General features: G+C 41.9%; 2 protein-coding genes across 3 annotated transcripts in view; one reads left to right on the top strand and one right to left on the bottom strand.

The window, feature by feature from the left end:
- Positions 1-1,642, top strand: part of EIF3J (eukaryotic translation initiation factor 3, subunit J) — a 27,698-nt gene extending 26,056 nt beyond the window's left edge. The window contains exon 9 of the mRNA XM_006831878.1: positions 1,491-1,642. Within this exon, the coding sequence (XP_006831941.1) occupies positions 1,491-1,642 (152 nt within the window). The remainder of the gene's footprint in view (positions 1-1,490) is intronic.
- A 3-nt stretch (positions 1,643-1,645) lies between these two features.
- The window catches only part of SPG11 (spastic paraplegia 11 (autosomal recessive)), a 91,449-nt gene continuing 71,030 nt past the window's right edge, over positions 1,646-22,064 (bottom strand). The window contains exons 28-40 of one of the 2 annotated variants that reach the window (XM_006831699.1): positions 19,794-19,956; positions 14,285-14,499; positions 12,915-13,665; positions 9,445-9,584; positions 8,421-8,619; positions 7,962-8,099; positions 6,333-6,466; positions 5,557-5,664; positions 3,945-4,113; positions 3,435-3,523; positions 3,075-3,230; positions 2,263-2,414; positions 1,646-1,829 (exon numbers count right to left, since the gene is read on the bottom strand). In XM_006831699.1, the coding sequence (XP_006831762.1) occupies positions 1,649-1,829; positions 2,263-2,414; positions 3,075-3,230; positions 3,435-3,523; positions 3,945-4,113; positions 5,557-5,664; positions 6,333-6,466; positions 7,962-8,099; positions 8,421-8,619; positions 9,445-9,584; positions 12,915-13,665; positions 14,285-14,499; positions 19,794-19,956 (2,595 nt within the window). In that variant the 3' untranslated portion in view covers positions 1,646-1,648. The remainder of the gene's footprint in view (positions 1,830-2,262; positions 2,415-3,074; positions 3,231-3,434; positions 3,524-3,944; positions 4,114-5,556; positions 5,665-6,332; positions 6,467-7,961; positions 8,100-8,420; positions 8,620-9,444; positions 9,585-12,914; positions 13,666-14,284; positions 14,500-19,793; positions 19,957-22,064) is intronic. The other variant, XM_006831700.1, reaches the window with a different exon arrangement.

The following is a 22,064-nucleotide window of genomic DNA, read 5'->3' as shown; positions in this document are numbered from 1 at the left end:
GAAAAACCTAATAATGTTGTCATTGTTGCTATCTGATTCCATAGCAGCAGTTACTAAATTGGAAACAAGGTTGCAACGTGACAAATTGTATAGTATTTACCAGCACCATTCAGTAATACAGCCTTAACCATACCTCCTTGAACTACTTCGTAACTTGTCAAGAAAAGCAGTTTGCAGCAAGGGCATGTGGTGTGCACCTAGTATTAAAATTGCTTTGTCTTAAAATTGAGAGTGAGGATATTAAAATTACATTGTGAAGAAGACTGCTTATCTCAGAGTGAAGATACTGCAAACGAAAAGCCACTAGAGTTTGATACTTAAAAATAAATGACCAAAACCCTACAACTTTGAAACTGAAGAAGGTTAAACCTCCACTGCATTTCAGGCTGTGGCATCTCTTGAGTGCAAAGACTGTCAAGTTCATATTTTTCAGAACATTTCTACCGATGGAGTGCTCTGGATGAGGGAGGGAAACTTCGCTTGTTTTAACTGCTTGGTTTAAATGTCTGAGAAGCAACTCCTTTGTTCTCCTAGGCTGCAATGGAACAACTTTAACAGGGTTTTTGGCATTTCCTTTTCTTTATAAAACATGCCCAGCAAACTGCACCAGTTAACTACAGTTTGATAAATTGTTATGTTAACAATGATGACATCTGCAATGTTTTATAAAGCAACTAATTTAATAAAATCACTATTGTGAGGACTTAATTTTGTTCTCCCAAGAGGTATTTTTGGAGAGTATAGAACAGCTCTTGGGAATAGAGTTATTCTTCATGTATCTACTAAAGCTTGATAAATGCTTGACAAGTAGTCACAGCTTTAAAACAATAATTTACCAGGCTCTAAATAGTTGTCACACTTACCAACAAAAGTGTTTATTTATTTGGGAAAATTATTTCCAATGGAATATCTAGAGTTATTTATAGGATGTGGCTGAGCCTATAACTCGAGGGGGTAAAGTTGTTATGGTGACAGAATGTAAAAGCTATTTAACCAAGATGTTTTGGTAACAATCACAGAGGTCGAGGGGAGGAGGGCTTACAGTTTTCCTCTACACAGAAAATAGGCTTCTTAGTCAAAACTCTGCAGACTACTAAGTGGAAGACAGAGCCATCTACATGATTTTAGGAATTCATAGAAAGTAGTAACTACACAGCCATAATTTAAGCAAATAAAGATTATTTCAAGGCAGATAAGGGCTAGAAGCATCTTAGTAATTAATAATAATGGCGAGAGATCAGTTTCTAAAAACTGGAAAATGTATCATCTGTTCCTTAACTGTATAAGTAACATTAAATTCCTTTGAAACTGGAATTTGCAGGCATAGGTATTCTTTAATCAATATTGTAAATAGAAGCCATCCTGAGCGAAATTATGTTTTTGCTATTAATACAGCCATGTAAAATGGCATAGATGAATAATCACTTTGAAGTAGGAACTTCATTATGAAAAGTCCACCTCATTCTTTAATTCCCACTCATAAAGGACAGATGTGGTTCTGTTTGGCGTTTTACAACTCGGACTACAAAAATCCCCCAGTGTGTTACTCCACTTTGATCATGGACATCTGTCAGTGCTCACATCAGTACAGGGAAAAAGGCACCAAGAAGATCTTGGCAGCAGTCGCCCTCAAGCCATCTGACGCCATCTAAGCTGCCAGCATGTCCTTTAAACAGCACCCTGTCTGGGGGTCCTTCAGAAGCATCTTTACAACATCGTAAAATTTGTGTTCATATGCCAAGTTATAATACAAGTAGATATCTTCACAATATGTGAGTAACTTCTTAAGGTTTTTCACCATTATGTCAGTAGGCTGATGCTGTGTATATCTAGACAAAAGAGTGTACAGGTTAAAATCTTGTCTGTTGGTGAGCGAGCAACTGGTAGCCCTGACATGCCTCACTGCCTGTAGAGGAGAGGGCTCTGGAGTCTGGGAAATGTTCTCAGATTAGTACTGGGAGGTGCTCGATAAACATGGAATTCATTTTATTAAAAAGGCGTGTCTTACTGCTTACTCCATCAGAATAAATTCACGGCTCCAAAGGGTACTTCAGGTGAGCTGAGTAGCTGTCCTCCCGTTTTAAGTACAAGTGCCATAGGTAACTTTTTAACTCATCCTCCAAGGTATTGACATATCTTTGCTAGCTCAAGGGACAGCTAAAGGTATATATATATACATAGAGTACTTAGTCATAAAACACTTAACTCATGCCTTACCTCAAAGAGGCAAGGAAAAATGCTTATAGTCAACTCAATACTTACTTTTTTGAAATCTCTTCAAATATACTGGATCTTAATAACCTTTGCTGCTTAAATTCTTCCAAATAATTGAAGTCCCCTTTAAGAATCACTTGTTGGTATAGAATTTCAACCCAATCAGGAACAAAGTCATAGGCCTGGGCTACAATGGAAGCCTTAGAATGGAAGAATAATACTATCAGAGCTGACTTGATGTAAAACGGCAGGTGAATATTTTAGAAGACAATACTGTAGACTCACACATAGTGAATGTGATCATTACCAATTATGTTAAAAGGCAATGTATCAGGGTTTCAATGAAAAGTCAGGTGTCAGTTAAGCACTTTCCTTTTAAAACCCCAGATACCTTCCTACCATGCTTTCATCTTCATCAATGACCACTTAAAAAACTGCAGAGAAAGAATAACTATGTTCTTTCCCTACAGCTCGCTCTATCAGAAACAGTAAAAGGGCCACTCCTCTGTAAAGAGCTAGAACCACTCTCCTGCCAACCCTAAATGCCTGTGCTGACCAGCGTCATTCCTTAACCCTGGGGCTAAGAGGCTTGTAGGACTACTAAGAGGGATGCTGTTTCTCACCTCACCTGTCTCAGAGACCAAAGGCATAGTCAGCTGGCTTGAAAGCATGGGGGAAATGACTCAGTACTTCTCACTGTTCTCCAGCATCTTTGCCCAAATATAATGAGAAGTACTGCCATGGAAAGGGGCAATATGGTATATACAACAGCTAAGGAGAACTGGAGACCTTGGGCAGACCACTCCCATCTCTGAGGACCATGCTACTGGCAGTGTGGGCTGGATTTTTCGTTTGCTCACCTGGTAGAACCGAGGGAGCGTCAGGATACAGTCCATCAACCTGTGGCGGCCCAGGTTGATCAGCATTGTGTTTTGGCCGGTGTTGAGAAAGTGAATCTGCAGTGTTATCAACTTGGTGAGCTGGCGACAGCGCAGGGCTTGTCTCACACACAAGTCCTGAGGAACAAGGGTGGAGGGGGAACGGGAAGGAAAAGACATGTTCACTGTCTCCCATGTTAACCTTCCAGCAACTGTACTCACCCTGTCCGTCCCCGGTTGGCCCATGACTCCCCTCTCCCCAGCATTAAAGAGCTCAAGAACAAAATAATTCCTACTGAAGAGAGACCAGCCCCAAGGCTGATCTGGGATAAGACTGGTCACCTTGGCATAACTCTCTGCAGCGTCCAACATTAGTGTCAAGGCTTTCAGCAGCAGCTGTTTCAGCTTGTGCCCATCCTTAAGGCTCTCCTCTGCAGGGAAAGAAAAACTTGGTGAATCTAAGTCTCAAGACTTCTCACCCCACTCGATGATGGTAGACTGGAATGGAAACAGTCCAGCTCATGTGTGAGGTGCCATGTTATGTCTCACTCAGGTAAAGGCTGTTCGGCCAAAAATGTACATTCTAGGAATCTACTTTGCAGTAGGATTTGATGTCCCCTTTTACTCTTCTGATGTCTTTTCTGAAACATCAAGGCAGGCTCACATCAGCATCTCCATGGGTTCCTGATGGATTATACTATGGATACAAAGGCTATGGATCTCAAGAAACGCAAGATGCTTCTGTTCTGGCTTCTTGGAGCCTATCTCCTGGGCTCTTCCTGTGCTAGCCCTAAAGAGTCTTCCCTGGTCAACATCACAGCCTTGGGGGTAACTGCTGCCACCTCTGCTCACCCCAGGCCTGAGACTCAATCAGTTTCAGTTGGACGCAGGCAGCTGCCTCGTGGTTCTCGCCAATCTCCCTGCACATGCTGAAGCACAGGGCAATCATGTTGTGTTTCTCGCTGTCTCCAGGGCGGCAGCGTTTGATGTAGTCAAGCAGTGCTGTCTTCAGGGTACCACTCTGCCCAAGAAGGAAGAAAGGGAAGTCTCAGGATCTGCCCAGTCCCTTAGTTCTTAAAATTTCTTTGAAACTCATGAAAAAGGAAATGAGCAAAAATGAAAAAGACCACAAACACTAATGCTGCTCTGAGTGTAAAGAAACAGGCAGTGTGCGACTGGTGAAACAGTCCAGAAAGGGGTTTAAAGCCTTCAAATGCTGCTCTCAAAATTCCATGTCTAGAAACTGATTCCAAATAAAACAGGTAGCAAAAATGGGAAAAGGAACATAACATTATATAAGCAACTAATTAGAAATAATCCAACAATGTCCAAAATGAGGATAGAATAATGAACATGTAGCCGTTAAAACTGATGTAGAAGCTGCTATCCGCTGATTTCAGAGATACTCATTATAAATGAAGCAGCAGCAGGTGGTTTCAAGTGTACACAACGTTGGTTTTGTTACGGTATACAGGTGTGTGAGTATGCATGTTTGTGAGTCCATGTAAACCGTTAGCAAGTGGATAAACATGGAGGGCTTTTTTCTGTGTTACTTCTTTTTCCAAGTGTCTTACATTTATTCAGTGATTACTTTTGTAATCAGAAAAAAATAAGTTATTAAAAGAGTAAATACAAAAATAAAACTGCCTTAAAACCCCCTGGGGATGAGGGGGTTCTTGAAGATACAACCAAGTCCAGGATTTGCTTTCCTCTTGATAACTGGTGTGTTACCAAGTTTCCTCTTGAAACTTGTTCAATATTGGAGAGAATTTTTCTGCTTTAGCTCTTGCGTGGCTTAGCTGAGCACAAGTTCCCAGGAGCCAAAGGTGCACCTTAGTTTTTAACTATTCAGAGATGCTATGAGCAGAAGCAATAATCAACCAGATGAATGACTTAGAAACAGGCTCTATGAGTGACAAGTCTGGTCACACAGGATGCTGAGGACAGACATAGGCCCAGAAGCCTGGCAACCAAGGCTTGCTTCCAAGTGTCCTTCCTGGTGGCTCTCATAAATAACACCACAGCTTGCCTGGTACAGGCCTATGCATTTCATTCCTAAGCTCTGAGCAACAGACTTTCAGGCTCCCATGAAAACTCCTCCCCGCTGCTTGGCTTAGTCATGGGAAGTTCTCAGCTACAGTGTCAACTAGATGCAGCCTGGGAAGGTGCACTTTCACAGGGCTCAGGAAGGGTTTCTGGCCCTCCTGGAGCAACCATTCAGGCAGTAGAGGCAGATGACAGAGGCCACGGTGGAGAACAAGCTCATGTTCAACACCACTGAGCATCTGCCAGCAGTCACTACACTCTTCTACCCCTGAACTACTGGGTCAACAATATATGTCATGGGGAAGTCCCAAATTCCCTTCATATCCCAGGGATCCACCCTGATAGGATTACTCCTAAAACAAGACTTCTGAATGCCAGCAGTATGTGTCATCCTGAGCTTGAAAAGTTTCACACCTACCGGATCCAATTTCTTCCTCATCAGCACCTCGAAGTAGTGCTTTTGATGCAGCAAGTCAAAGATGTAGGTCATCTCATTGTACCTTCCAATGCCAGTGAGGAGGCGAACCTGAGGATGGTTGGGGAGGGCAGCATTAGCGCCACCTGGAATTCTCAGAGCCGGAACACTAGCCTCATCAGTTTGCTTACTTTCAGGAGAAACAGGCTAATGGCCAGGCTACGAAGTTTAGCTCTCCTCCCTTCTCAAGTGTCAGACTGGAGGGTTCAGAGGGTTGTTCCCTCCTGTTGTCTCTAAGCGTGACCACCAAGTGCTGAAGTGTCATCATCCTGAGCAGGCACTCTTCCCATCACTCCTCATTAAAGTGGACAATGGCTTGCCTAGCCTCTCAGATCAGTCAACTCTGGAGAATTTGGGGAGGTGTATAAGGCTTGAATTTTCAGCTCATTGCAACTCAGATTTAAGAGGTAGGTCTGAACCTTGTTTGAGGGTCAATGAAGCTTTTCTAGTCTTCTAGAAAAGCTAACTTCCACAGGATAGGAGGTGGTGGTGGTGGTATGTCAGCCTTCAAGCGCAGAGGGCATACTTTTTGCTGTCTCCTATAGTTCTGACAGTGCATGAGTCTTGGGCTGAGTTCGCTCAGCCACCTACTAAGTAGATAATGGAGCCTAGGTGGACAGAGGTCCTAAGGCCACATCAGCTCTGAGCTGATCCCAGCCTTTCTGGAGCAGATAGCCATTTCCTCAGGATGGAGGATGGGGTCTGAGGGGGCTACTTACCAGCAGTCCGTACTCTTCATTGGGGGCTAAGTGGTTGTCTGTGAGCAGCCGGGCAGCCTGTAGCACTCGGATGATGCCCTCCATGTGACATGTCAGGGTGAAGCAATGATGGGCCAGAATCAGCAGCTCTGTGGCTGGGGAGGGGCACGGGCAGGTACTCTAAGACAGGGTGATGAGCCCTGGTCTCCTAGTGTCTGAAGGAGCCTGTCTGGAGAGGGCTCTCATACCCATCCTCTGAGGTCTCTGACCTCTGCAGCTCAAGCTCTGGGGCAGGTGTCTAAATTACACGTGTTCCCCCCATTATCTGAAAGAGCAGTCCTATAAAACCATTCATAAGCCCAAGGGGTGTGAAGCAAAGAAGCAATTATCATTAAATTAAGAAAAATTTTGGAGCATTCCCAAGCCCCCCCAATATCCTACCTACCAAATCATACTAAATAACATAAAATTTAAAATGACACTTGTTAAGTGTCATCAAATCAGTGCTGACTCACAGCAACCTTATCTAGGGTTTCCAAGGAACAGCTGGTGAGTCTGAACAGCTGACCTTGCGGTTCAAACTGACCTTATGGTCCAGTGCATTATCCTGCAGTGCCACACCAGGACTCTTAACATATAGTAAAAGTAGGAATAGTATGAGAAATATATACTATATGAGAGAAAGTTTGAAAATTTCATGAAAAAAATCCATTGTCTTTCAATTCCATTTTTCCATGAACTTTCTGAAGCCCCTTCATATAAAGCAGAAATAAAGTATGTACAGTGTGTGTAGTTCCTGGGGAAGGAGTTTGGTGATGCCACTCGTTGGTCAGGATGCGTGCTTTCTGCAAAGCAAGTGCTACACAGTAGTTTTGTTTTTCGCCTTTATTCGTAAAAGTGAAAATCCTCTTTGGATTTCTTTTGGTTAGTAAATAGGTACTAATGTAGGTCTTTTATAAAAGCAAAGTGGTGTAGAGCAAACCTTTGAAAAGTGGAGGATACCTGTCTTCTCTCAATCCTGTCTTCTCAAAGACGGTCACATAGTGACTCTGCCTCCAAAAGGCCCAACAAGTGAGAACAAGGGACTCTTGCTCTCTAAACATGGAGACATTTCTCTGCAGACACACTGGGGATGTTCCTGCCAACATGGGGATCAGAGGCTATTTATTCCTTGCTGGAGGATCTTAAGACTAATCAAGTGCCACTTGGTGGTTCTGCAATCATAGTGGCTTTCTAGATAGAGAGGTTTGACTACATACAGATTTTAAATTGCTACAATAATCCCTGCAGCATGTACAATGAAAAGACACACTGGGAAAAATATTTCCAATATTGGGGATAGAAAAAGGGTTCCCAGCTTTAAAATAATCAACCTCTATAAACTTCCATTTCCTCAGGGGACAGTAATACCCACTTTGCAGGGTTCTGTAAGCGTAAAATAACAAAGTCAAATATTAAAGGTTACCTTTTCATGGGGTTTCAATTTTGGAGTACTTTTCCGTATTTTCAAACTTTCTTATACCAAGAACACACTCTATGCTGGAGGGGAGAGGACACAGAGTAGGAGCAATGATCCCATCTGAATTTTGGAAAGACTGACTCTCAGAGACCTGTTTGGGTTCAAAATATGTAAGAAAAAGGACAACTTACTGCAAGACAGTTCCCCATGGGGAACGGAGGAGATCTTGTCCAACAACTTCATGCCTACTAGTGTCTGATCCTGACATAGCATGGTCAGCTGGAGAGATGCCTGGCTGTCTTCTGCAGGGCTGAACATCAGCTTATGTCCTAAATAGAAAGTGGTGGAGAAAAGCACGGTTTTGCTATGAGGGAGTTGGGAGAACTCTCCTGGGCACCAGGAGCTCCCTGGGTAGGGGTCCTTTGAGTGAGTCCTGGGGTCACCTTACAAGGGAGCAGTTCTGTAATTCAGAGCAAGGCGACTACTGGAATTAGACACTATAAAAACAAGACACTGTTCTCTTCCTACTAGTGTAACCTGGAAATGAGAGGCCACCAGGCAGGATGCATAGGAGCCTAACAACCAAATCCTTAATGCTAGGAACCTAAGAATACTGTTTGAGGTATTGGAAAGCCCCGGGGGCAGGTCACCTGTTCCCTCCGATGGGGTCAGCAGCTCGCGTGTCACCTCTTCAGCCACTAGTTCAGCCACAGTTTCCGGCTTGAGACCCTGGGTACTGATGAAGGCCTGGGCTCGCTTGCACCGGTCGGGCTGCTGAGAGGCCAAGATTGCCCGAAGCACGGTCTCACTATCCTGGGTGGCAATATCAGAGTAGGAACAGCCCAACTCCTGAGGAAGGTCAAGCCAGTCACAGCTATTGTTAGAAGCCTGGAAAAAGCTAGCATAAGACAGCCCTTTCCAAATCTGGTGTGGACAGACTCCATTGTTTTCTGACCTAAAAGATCCTCTCCCTTAGAAAAAGCAAGTACTGTTTTCTAACCCTTTCTATCACTTCCCCCCACGAGTCAAATCTAAGCAAAAGTTTTGTTTCCAGAAAGCATCAGGTGACTCCTTTTGAACATTGTGCTTTTCAAATGTTATCACACAGAAGAACTATGAATAAAAGACAAGAGCTCCTTCCGTGCTGTTCTATAGCAGTAGCAAAACTCTAAGTTTCGAAAGAGGTCTCTGAGCCTTATCCTAGGCTAAGAGCTTCAACATTTGGCTTTATTTTTCCCACGCTCTTCCCCTTCCACCACTCACTCTGTTTTTCTCCCCTCATCAGCATAAAGCCACACACAGTCCCTGGCCGCAACTTTATAATCATCACATTCTATTTTATTTTGAATTTTGTTTTGGGTTCTCCCACATGGAAAACTCTTGAGCAGTCATGGTCCTCTGGGGCTGGAAGGGCCTGATGAAGACACAGGAACCTCACAGAAGTCACAAGTCTTGGTGTGTTTCTGGGTAGTAAGCTGCAGCCCACACAAACCTCCCTGGCATATGACCCAGCGACGTCTCCACTCTTCCTGAGACAGACATGGGTGCCACTCTCCACTCACACTTACTATCTGAAATGCTGATGTGGCAGTGCCCCAAATCCACCCCAACTTCCCGCTTCCCTCCCTTCTCAGAAGACCAGCTCCTGGGGAGGCCCCACCCTCTAGCACATACCTTGGCAAGTTCATACAGACAGAGGACCTGCCGGCAGTAGTTTTTCCCATGGAGGCATTTGCTGGTCAGAGTTTCCAGATCAGTCACCACTTTATCATTGGGGGGCACCATCACAAAGGACTGGCTATCCAAACTTGAAGCTGGAAGCAAATACAGGGCTGAGGGCAGGTGCCAAGCTGGTAGACTGAGGTGCCCTCTACCTGTATGCTTGTAGCTCCATGCATGGTATCCCAAGACTCCTTGTGGTCTGGAGCCACCTCTGACTGGGCCTCCCATACACTGCTTTCATTGCCTTCTTCCAGGAAATCCTAGCCCAGGGTACCTAACATCAGAGATCTCACATGCTACAAATGACCCAGAGTCACCTAACAAACAAGCCAGAGGATCAGCACCAACGATGTTCACAGATCCTCCCTTACAGCTTTCCCAATTTCCCTTCAGTTCAAATAGGTAACCAGGCAGCTACTGCTTCTTCCCTTTAAAAACTGCCTGAGTTCCAGCCGTCTTCATCTGTACCTACCTGCTGCTGCTGCTGACTGTCGTGGAGTCAATTCCAACTCACAGTGGCCCTGTAGAGGGTTTCCAAGGCTGTAAATCTTTACAGGAGCAAAAATCCTCATCTTTCTCTTGCCAAGAGGCTGGTGGATTTGAACTTCTGACTTTGCGGTTAGCAGGCCAATGCGTACTACCTACCAGAGCTCTTTCATCTGTACCTGAGAGGCTGATAACTGCCTCCCTCTCCCCTAAGTCAATTTTGTAAACATTCAGCAGGAGTTTTCTAAAATGCAAATCACAAAAACCTGAGACTGTCTGATGTGCCTTAAATACGTAGAATCAAGAAAAATTTAAATGTACATCAGTAAAGGATGTTTAATTAGAGCATAGTATGTTCCTATACTATACTACTCTGAGGCCATTAAGAAAAATAAGGTAAATCCCTATGCAGTGACAAGAGGAAATGTTGAACAAATCTCATTTTCATCATAAAGTCCGTGTGCAGGTGTGGGTATAAGATGTCATTCTGCGGAGCTTGGTGGGGTGGTATTGAATACATACATACTTCCACTTTTTACTTTATGCACTTGTCTACTATGTGATTTGTTACATTAAGCTTATAATATTTTAGCATTTAAAATATTTAACAATGTAAAAGTTCTTTAAAGACAGCAAAGTAAAAGGCAGTTCAGACCATTAGCCCCCTGCTTAGAATCCTTCCAGGGGTTTTAGTGACATTCTAGGTCTGATGAAGTATGCACACTCTGGCCTGTTTCTCCCACTGGACTCTACTATGAAACCTGGACAGAAGGCAGGGCTCCATATGAGGACTCCGAAAAGTAAAGAGGAGCAGGTGGACTGGGGAAAAAGACCCAGTGCATCGGATCACCAACTCAGTAAATTTACCATTGTGTTTCCGCCATCCTAACACTCCCAACCCACCCAGCAGGCCCTGAACAAAGCTCTGTAAGCACAGAGGGCTCTAATAAGGACCCTCTCACAATGGATCCGGGACCAGGAAAGGGGAGTCATAGTGTCTCTCACTGCAGCTCCACGCAGCCCACTTGTGGTAAGGGTGGTGGCCAATGCTGTAGCATAGGTGCCAAGAGCTAGACTCTTCGAGAGAAACTTTTTTTCTGATTCAAGGAGCTCTGGTCCCAAGAAAAGTAAAGTGAAACCCATTACTTTTTGCTCTGTCCTTCTAATCACTTGAAGAGTTTTTATCAGATGGAGGTCAAAAGGAAGTGGTACAACATTTCTAAACAGAAAGAAAAGAACTCATTTTCTATACCTGACAAAAATATCTGCCAGGAATGAAGATGAAATGGAGACATTCTCAAATGGTAAAATAAATAAATAAATAAGAGACTGTGCTGTCAGCAGACAGTTCTAAAAGAAATACTTCAGACCACAAAAAACAGAGCCCAGAAACAAACATGTTAACATCAAGAATAAAGAAGATCAACAAAATTCTAAATATGTGAAAAAATGTGAGACTACTTGTCTCTTCTAGAGTTTTTAAAATATATTTTTCAGTTGAAAGCAAAAAATTATAGCACTGTTTGATGGGTGTTTCGATATAATATAATAACTGGAGTCATGATGTGGTACTATGAGTTAATGTACTGGACTATGAAGTTATTTAAACTGCAAGGTCAGTGGTTCAAGCTCACCAGCTGCTCCTTGGAAACACTATACAGGGTTGCAACCAACTCAAAGGCACTTAATACCACCACCATCAATAGAATTACTAGACTATAACGGAAATAAGCTGGTAAGATTTCTATATTCCACATGAGGTGGTAAAACATTGAGTCTGCAGTTTTAAAAGTTGCCCTAAAGCAACCAATCAAAAACACTATACAGAGAGACTGTCAAAACCTTAAGCAGAAAACTAAAACGAAATACTAAAAAAAGTTCAACACAAAAGAAATTTTGAAAAAAGGCTTCCTCAAAAACTACAAACAACGAAAACTGCACTCCAGATAAATAATCTGAATAGTCCTATACATACGTACATACATACATATATACATACATACATACATATATAAATACGTACATACATACATACATATATAAATACGTACATACATACATACATATAGCACCACAATCCGGGGGCTGTAACTCTGGTTTCATGTTGAAAAAAAATCAATCAATATAATCCATCATGATCAGATCAACTGATGCAGGAAAAAAATGTGACAAAATTCAACATCTACTGTTATGTGCCTCCAATTGGTTCCAACTCATAGTGACCCTGTACAGGGTTTCCGAGGCTGTAAATCTGTATGGGAGCAGAAAGTCTCATCTTTCTCCTGCAGAACAGCTAGTAGTTTTGAACTGTCGACCTTGCAGTTCACAGCCCAATTCGTAACCACTTCGCCAACATCTATAGCAACCCTATAAATCTTTACGGGAGCAGACAGCATCAGCTTTCTCCTGCTGGTGGGCTTGAACTGCTGACCTTGTGGTTAGCAGCACAATGCTTATCCCTCAGAACCACCAGGACTCCCTGAATTTAGCAAAGTCACATAACTATCAAACACATTTCCATGTACTACCAATGTACAACTAGAAACCGACTTGTACAGAGTTCATTTCAGTGAACTGCCTGGAAATTGGAGTACTGGTATGGTGCTATAGGATAAGCACTGGACAGCTACCTACAAGGTCGTCAGTTCCAACCCAGCAGCCACTCCTCGGAAACCTGACTTGAAGGCACTTAGCAACAACGTCTACTAGCCAGATGGATTCCCTTTAACCTGGATACAAAGCTAGTTAAGAGACTTACTAGTTAAAAGTATTACTACTTCACCAACTAGTTAATAACCTAATTTGCAGATTAACTGGAAAAGAGTCACTGTGTCCTTAAATGAGTATAAATATTATGCCAAAAGAGCCCTTTCTTCCTGAAGAGAAAGCCAATAGCTCCACTTTGGTCTCAGGGCAGTCAGATCTCCTGCACTTACTGCTTTGGACTTTCCGCAGAGGAACACCAGAGTCTTCTTCCTCAAGCAGCTCAGAACTCTGTAGGAGAGCATGGATTTCTGGGTGCAGGTCATCCACACCAGCCTCTCCTGAGGCCAGTGCTCTGCAGTGCAACACCATGGCAACATCTCGATTGTAGAAACGGAAATACCGGCATACTCTACTGGCTTCATGCACGCAGCCATCATCCAATAGGCGCCCAATCAAAAAGTTTAGTGATTCCTTCTCCTTCCAATCCAGTCTATTCTCACTTAAATCTTTGGATGGAAGACTGTTAAGTTCTAAGTATTTTGATGTATTCAGAGCAGCCAACTTGGAGAAGGAAAACTCACTGGCTAAGCTATGAAAGGAAAGTTTGCCACTAGTTGAGATCTGTTGAGAAGATCTGGGGTCTATTTCCTCCTGGCTTCCTCCCAGGATGTGCTGGGTGAGGCGGCAGAGCCAGATCTGCTTCTCTAGTTCTTCCAACTCAGCCACAGGCACTGGATCCTCTTGGGCAAGCCAGTGCCCTGCCAGGGTGAGCAGCAGATGGCGCTCCTCAACGCTACTCCGCTGCTCCTCAGTTGGGGGTGCACAAGCCACAAGGGCCTGGGACGAGAAAAAGGATGAAGCTGATTTGCTCGAAATAGAATTTTTCTTAAAATTCTCATGGCATTTTTTCCAGAAGTCAATTCTTGCTTGTTTTAGGGACCACTGTTCAATGTGTTTTAGGATCTGCATTTCCTGAGTTATCTGTGAAAGTGAAACCAAATGAACTGAAGCCTTTACTGGGTGAAAAGCACCATGAATACTAATGTTCCGCACCTAAACTTCGTAAAAACTAAAGCAAATCAAAAACATGGACTTGGCTATACTCGGTCACCTTAATCATTCCCTGTAACTCATTAGATTTCCATATATACACTATCTGAATTTCCAAAAAGTATAAAAACTATCTGGTAAATCTATCTTTGAGACAAACAATTTTTCATTCTGGCTCTGAGTATCAGAAAAAATTTTACACACCTTTAACTTAAAACCACTTGTGGTATAGATGACCACCAATACTTTATTTGGAAAGTTAAGCCTAACTAGACAGGTCTCTAAAGGGAACAAATAATACTAGGGAACAGCCCTCTAATTGAATGAGGTTCAAGATGAAGCCACTTTATATTTAATTCTATTTAAAGGAAAATAACTATAACAAATCTTATTGACTAAGCTTCCATTTAAAGCACACAGTCTTCATTCAGTAATGGGTATATCAAAAGCGAAAAGCTTCATCTCCTACAAATTGTATACCTCATTTGATCCTCTGTTTAGTGCTGGTTTTAAAGTTCAGATTTTAAATAACTTAAAAGTCTATAGATACCTCTTCAATAACCAAGCTGTCCACAGGTAATTCAGCTAATTCTGCTACACTCCTGGCCAAAGCAAACTGTCCATCTGTCTGCAGTCTTTCCAAAATGGATGTACATTCATGCTGAAAATTCTCCGTGCTATAGCTGGTAATAATGGTGTGATTAATGGCTATGGATGTATCCTTCAACATTTGGCTGAGGGCACACAGCTTCTTCACATCTGGACCTGTGCCAAGAGAAAACGATAGAAACATTTAACCAATAAAATAATACTGTGGCATTTCAAGAGTAGCTAAACATGCATGCAGTAATATCATTAAAAGGGAGGAAACACCACCTATTTTTCTCTTCTGGGTGACTAGCAGAAGAAGCCATAAGACAGTTCCTATATAGCAAAACTGGCAAAGTAGCACTGTCAAATCCTTACCAGTAAGTCTGGCTGAACCTGTCCGCTCTCCAGTAAGAACTGTTAAGAGATCAGCAAATGAACAACCTACATATCTGACTTTATACACAGGGCAAAGACTGGTGGCCTGCTATGTACAAGGGGCTTCAAAAAGTTCAAGGAAAAATTCCACATTGTCTTCTAATTCCATTTTCCACAAACTTTTTGAGGTCCCCGTGTATAGCAGTAGATCAGTCAACCCTGGGAAGACTGTAGCCACATACTCAGGCTAGTCCCATCTCTTTTTGAATTTTCTCCTACTCTGACTAAATGAATTTGTTCATTTATTCATTCACTGAAGGCATCAAGTACAGTAAGACACAAAACTTTTAAGGCAGCTGAAACTGTAGCCGGCCCACAGCCCAGATTGCTAAGGAGGCACACCATATAAGATCCTCCTGACAAATATCTACTTAATCCAGGGAGAACCAGCTGAGCTCTTCCCAACATCTGGAAAATTCTTATGCTTAGTAACATCAAGAATTCTCTGCCAACAACATTCCCTAGGAGCCTATTTCACAATGCCACCTTGCTGGGCTGTGGTGTGCTTTAGGTAGCTTCCAAGAAGAGTGGGAAACCTGGTACAGTGCTGACATTATTTAAGATACGGGGCTTTAAAAAAATACTATTATCTAAGTCCTGGTGTGGTATTGGCGGTTAATGTGCCAGACTGCAAAGTTGTTTGAACTGCAAGGTCGGCGGTTCAAGCTCACCAGCTGCTCCTTAGAAACCCTATACAGGGTTGCTAAGGGTCGGAACCGACTCGACAGCGCTTACCATCACTCATCTGTCAACTTGACATAATGCTGTTGCTGTGTGATGTGATGCTGGATGCTATGTCAATGGTATTTCAGATACCAGAAGAGTCCCCCATAGTGGACAGGTTTTAGCAGAGCGTCCAGACTAAGAGAGACTAGAAAGAAAGACCTGGCAAACTACCTGCAAAAACTCTGGCCAATGAAAACCTTATGAAGATATATAGTACCAGAAAATGAACACTTGAGGTTGGAAGACACTCAAGTACGACTGGGGAAGAGTTGCTTCCTCAAAGTAAAGTCGACCTTACTGACGTGGACAGAGTAAAGCTTTGGGAACATTTATTTGCTGATGTGGCATGACTCATAGTGAGAAGAAACCACTTCAAACATCCCTTTATATAATCCAAACTTGGAATGTATGAAAATTGGAAATCATCAAAAAATGAAATGGAATTCATACAGATGGATAGCCTTGGTATTACTAAGCTGAAATAGACTGGTATTGGCCATTCTGAATCAGACAGTCATACGTTTTACTATGCTGAGAATGACAAATTGAAGAGAAATAGCAACATATTCACTATCAATAAGAACATTTCAAATCTGTCCTTTAGTATATTGCTGTGATAGTAATAATATGCATACATCTACAAAGAAGACCAATTACTACAAATATTGTTCAATCAATAATGCTAAAGATGAAGAAATGGAAGATTTTTATCAATTTTTGCAGTCTGGAATTGATCAAATACACCATTCAAGATGCACTGATAATCACTGGTGATTGGACGGTGAGAGCTGGAAATAAAGAAAATATGGCCTTGGTTATACAGATGCCACCAGAGATCACATGATAGAACTATGCAAGACCAGTGACTTATTCACTGCAAATCATTTTTTTCAACAACATAAACTATACACATAGACCTTGCATAATGAAATACACAGGAATCAAACTGACTATGTGCAAAGAGTGATGGAGATGCTTAATATCACTAGTCAGAACAAGGCCAGTGGCCAACTGTGAAACAGACCATCAACTGCTCATATGCAAGTTCAAGACGAAGCCAAAGAAAATTAAACAAGTCCACAAGAGTCAAAGTACAACTTTGAATATATTCAACCTGAATTTAATGAGCATCTTAAGAAGATCTGAAACACTGAACACTAAAGATCAAGAGACCAGGCAAGTTGTACGATGACGTCAAGGACATCATCCATGAAGAACGCATAAGGTCATTAAAAAAAACAGGAAAAGAAAAGACCAAAATGGATGTCAGAAGATACTCTGAGACTTATTCTTGGATTAAAGATTTCAAAAGGTGATTCAAGAAGACCTGGAGTTAGAAAACCAAAAGGTAAGAACATGGTCAGCATTTCTCAAGCTGAAAGAAGTGAAGAAAAAGTTCAAGCCTCAAATTGTAATACTGAAGTACTGGCACTATAGAATAAGCACTAGACTGCTAACCACAAGGTCAGTGGTTCACACCCACCAGTCGCTCCTGGGAAACACTATACAGGGTGCTAAGAGTTGGAAGAGACACAGTGACATTTAGAAATATTAACAATGGGAAAAATATTGAATGATATAGAAAGTACACAAAGAAGATGAAAGAAATACAGAGTCACTGTACCAAAAAGAATTGGCTGATGTTCAACCATTTTAGGCAATAACATATGATCAAGAACTGGCTTAAGGAACAAGTCCAGCTAAAGACGCTGGTGAAAAACAAAGCTCCCAGAACTGATGGAACACCAAACTGATGCACTACTGGAAGTGCTTACTTGTCTATGCAAAGATACTTGGAGAACAGGTCAACTGACTAGAAGAGATTCATATATGTGCCCATTTCAAAAAAAAGTAATCCAACAGGATTCGGAAATTATTAAACAGTATCATTAATATCACACTCAAAGTTCTGGTGGAGAATTCAAAAAAGTTGCAGCAGTACATCGAGGGAAATGCCAGAAATTCAAACCAGATTCAAAAGAGACGGAGTGAGGAATATCATGGCTGATGTCAGATGGATCTTGTCTGAAAGTAGACAATACCAGAAAGATATTTACTTGTGCTACAGAATCTATGCAAAGCATCTGACTGTGTGGATCACACATATTATGGCTAACACTGTGAAGAATGGGAATTCTCCGGTATAACCTGTAATGTAGACCATGAGACAGTAGTTTGACCAGAACAAGGGGATACTATGTGGTTTAAAATCAGGAAATGTGTACACCAGGGTTTGCATCACTGTACACCATCCTTATCTTTTCTTTTTTTCATGAATTTTTCTGAAGCCCCCTCATTCTTATTCAATTGGTATACCGAGCATATTATCTAAGAAGCTAGACTCTATGAAGAAACATGCAGTATCAGGATTGGAGGGAGACTCATTAACATGCGATATGCAGGTGATACAACTTGCTTGCTGAAAGTGAAGAGGACATGAGACATTTGCTAATGAATATCAAAGACTACAGCCTTCAGTGGAGTCCTGGTGTGGCGCTGTATGATAAGCATTCAACCAGAAGGTTGGTTTGAACTGTAAGGTCGGCGATTCAAACTCACCAGCTGCTCCTTGGAAACCTTATACAGGGTCACTGTGAGTTGGAACTGACTCGACGGTACCTAACAACAACACAGCCTTCAGCATGGATTACACTTCAGCATAAAGAAAGCATAACTTCTCATACCTGGACCAATATATAACAACGATAAATGGAAAAAGATTGAAGTTGTCATGATCTCATTTTACTTAGGATCCACAATAATGCCCACAGAAGCAGCAAATAATCAAGTAATGTATTGAATTGAGAAAATCTGCTGCAAAAGACTTCTTTAAAGGGTTACAAAGCAAGGATACCACTTTGAAGACTCGAAGTGCACCTGACCCAAGCCACAATATTTTCAACTACTTCATAGCTATGTGAAAGCTGGAAAACGAATAAGAAAGACTAAAGAACTGGGGCATTTGAATTACTGTTTTGGCAAAGAATATCGAATAAACCTGAATATACAGAAAAGCAAACAAATCTGTCTTAGAAGAAGTCAGTCAGTGTTCCTTTGAAGCAAGGACGGCAAGACTTCATGCCCCATAATTTGGACATGTTACGTGGAGGGACCTGAAGGACAGCATGCTTGGAAAAGTGGAGGCTCAGCCCCTCAACAAAATGGACTGACATAGCAGCAACTACGAGAGTGGACTCCAACATGGCTGTGAGGACTGCACAGGACTGGGCACTGTTCCCTTCTGTTGTACACAGGCTCAGTCTGAGTCTGAACCAACTCAGCAGCATCTAACAACGATAACAAGTACATACACACAACACAGGCATTCTATAAAAATAATTTAATTATATGAATAAGAATATTAGAGTAATTTTCATTAATGTAATTATTCAGGGATAAAGTAACTGCAAAAAATTTTTCATTTCTGAAACAAACTAAAATCACTATAAATCAGTGAAAACACCTGTATGTCCTCAGGCTCTATTATCTGGTAGTACACAGTAACTGACAAGTACCATGTTGAATTTACTGTAATTTGGAAGCACCCCTCTTTCCTTTTAGTCATCGGACCTACAGCCTACAACACTGGCACTGGGCCTGACACATTCTGTCAGTTCTGTGCAAGTCTGAGCTCCTGTTTGAACATCTGTGAGTCTAAATGTGATAAAATAACCCTAGTATGAAAATGTCAGAATAAAGTGTAGAACTCAACAAAAAAATTGTCAAACAAGTGAAAGACAGAGTTAAGGCAATATTGGTTGGATGTAATAGGCAACAAGCTAAGACAGTGACAATATCTGGAGGAATCTGCAAAGCAGCAGCAGTCTGTCTCGGAAGGTTCCACATGCATTATGTGTTCTTGAAGCAAGGTTGTGGCTTTGAGCAATGATGACATGTTGAGGTTATTTGTCAGTGAAAAGGATGCTAGTGACAAGGTAAGGTAAAGACTAGTTGAGAACATGTGGCTATCTGGTAGCTGCTTAGATGGAGAAGATAGCTGGATTATTTACGTTATTTCCTGTTATACTACGTTTAATACTTGAACTGTGATTTCAAAGTAACCTGTACCTGACTTTGCCCTTAGTTTTTGTTTGGTCCTTTGCTTCACGTTATTATTTTTCAAAAGCTAATTTTTTGGCTCTCAGTGACTGCAGTTCTGTTCACTCTAGACTTCTCACTCAGTTACGCACTGTAAACATATGCTATATAACACACACATTTTAATGTCTTGACTGGCCTTGTAAACTATCTTCATGATTCAGTAAGCTCACTTCTTCACAGCTAGTACACTGTAAGGATGGTCTTACCATCAGAGAAGAGCTGCTCGATTCCAACAAACAGCTGGAGAAGCTTCTCCAGCTCATACTGGGTCCCACATTGCTGCAGCATAAGCTTCAAAAGAAAACACACCTGCTCTGTCAGCCATGGGACAGAGCTGACAGGATGGACCCTTGTGGCTGCTGCTTCAAGCTATGAGAGAAAGAGAGGGTCATAGGGGGTGGTTTCACAGGAATAGCAAATCAAAAGCTTCCAAACTGGAAAGATCTAAGAAAACCAAGAGACATCAAAAGCCATCTCCTATCACAAAAGGGGATTTTTATTTCCTCCCTCTTGCTCTCCTTTTTAAATGGCAGGAATTGGTAGTCAAGTTCAGAGGAGTGGTAACACCCAGCGCTCCTCAGCAGCTCTGTGCTTTGCCTTTTTGCAGGAAGACCTGGCACAGAGAACTGCACGTGTGAAAGTCAAAGCTGGCTAACAGTCCTAATAATGAAAACTAACGAGGATGTAAATGGATGGAAATATCTCCAGGTCCAAAAATCCAAACCCACTGCCACTGAGATGATTTCAATTCATATGGAGCTTTATGTAGCATTTCCAAAGCTGTAAATCTCTACAGGAGCAGACCGCCTCATCTTTCTCCCATGGAGCAGCTGGCTGGTTTGAAGCACCAACTTTGCAACTAGCAGCCCAATGCCTAGCCCACAATGCCACTGTTGTTATTAAGGGCTGTCGAGTTGACTTCGACTCATAGCAACCCTGTATAGGGTTCCTGAGGAGTGGCTGGTGAGTTTGAACCGCTGACCTTGCAGTTCAAACTGACCTTGCAGTCCAGTGCTTATCCTACAGTGCCACATCAGGACTTCACAATGCCACTAGGGCTCCTTTTATAATTGATTAAAATACCTCTAGTTAGGGACTGCCAAATTAATGGTCTTGTGCATCATTGTGAAAGTAATCGGATGGTGTTTTACTTAGCATGTTCTTATGAGAGGGATCTAGACCTAGCCCCAGAAGACTTCAATTTCAAATATGAAAACCACTTACAGGGCTTGCTAAACATAGCTGAGCTGGCTCTACTAGTTTGCCTGTAGGGCATGTTCTCACTAGAGAAGGATCTGTTAAGAATCCTTGATTTATATATCACTTCAATCAAATGCTAAACTATCAACAGGAAAATCATATCCATGATCTACATAGCAGGGTACATTTCTAAGAGTTGATCTGACAAAAATATGTAACATTTTGAAGGAAAGGGCAGATTATTGTGGTTTGTGAGGAGTGATGTTTTCCCACATGATACTTCTTTTGTGACTTTGCCCTTAGTTATTTGTTTGGTCCTTTCCTTCACGTTATTATTTTTGAAAGGCTAATTTTTTGGCTCTCAGTGACTGTAATTCTGTTCACTCTAGACTTTGAACAACATAATCACAAAAAAATATTGGGCCTTTTGTAGAAAGGAGATGTTCTCTCTGTGGTTTCAAAACTATGTACTGTGGATTGGTGCATAGTCCATCAAGTCCATTACCACTATTAGATACCCTATATAGGGGGTTCCTTTGGGTGTTAAGTGCCGTCAAGTTGGTTCTGACTCAAAACGACTGTGTATTGGCTTTCTGAGAAGCAGTTAGTGGTTTTGAACCACCAACCTTGTGGTCAGTTTAGTGCTTATCCTACAGTGCCACACCATGACCCCAATGACCATGCAATGTTTCATTCTGTCATACCTAAGATTGCCATGTGTTGGAGTCAACTCAATGACAGTTAACAACAAGGAGAACCCTCTTGAAACTTGAGAAGATGATGACAAAGAGTCAGGAGACAGTATATGGTTCATGAGGCTGTAAATCTTTACTGGACCAGAAAGCTTTTTCTTTCTCCTGCGGAGTGGTTGATGGGCTTGAACTGCTGATCTTGTGAGTAGCAGTCTAGTGCTTATCCTATGGTGCCACCAGGGCTCCTGCTGTGTGTTTATAGACACCAAAAATTTGTAATTAGCTCTGTGCTTGTCACTAGATTAGGCCTACATTTGACTCCTTATTCCTACATACATCTGGTCACAGTATAAAAGTTACTCTCAAGAGATACCTAATGTTCAAAGAGGCTTTCTGATTGTAATGTAGACTTTAGAAGTAAACATTCTCTTTAAATGGAACACCCAAGACTACCAAGATCTTGAGACTTAAGCAATGGCTTATAAGATTCTCTGTCACATTACTGTTTTCTTCCTAGTCCTACCCATGATTTCCTTCTCTATGCTATTTCCTATGCCCTAGTGAAGAGCAAGGAGCTCTGGTAGC

The sequence above is a fragment of the Chrysochloris asiatica genome, unplaced genomic scaffold (assembly GCF_000296735.1).
Source record: "Chrysochloris asiatica unplaced genomic scaffold, ChrAsi1.0 scaffold00004, whole genome shotgun sequence".
NCBI lineage: Eukaryota > Metazoa > Chordata > Mammalia > Afrosoricida > Chrysochloridae > Chrysochloris > Chrysochloris asiatica.
This window is presented reverse-complemented; position numbering and strand designations above follow the sequence as displayed.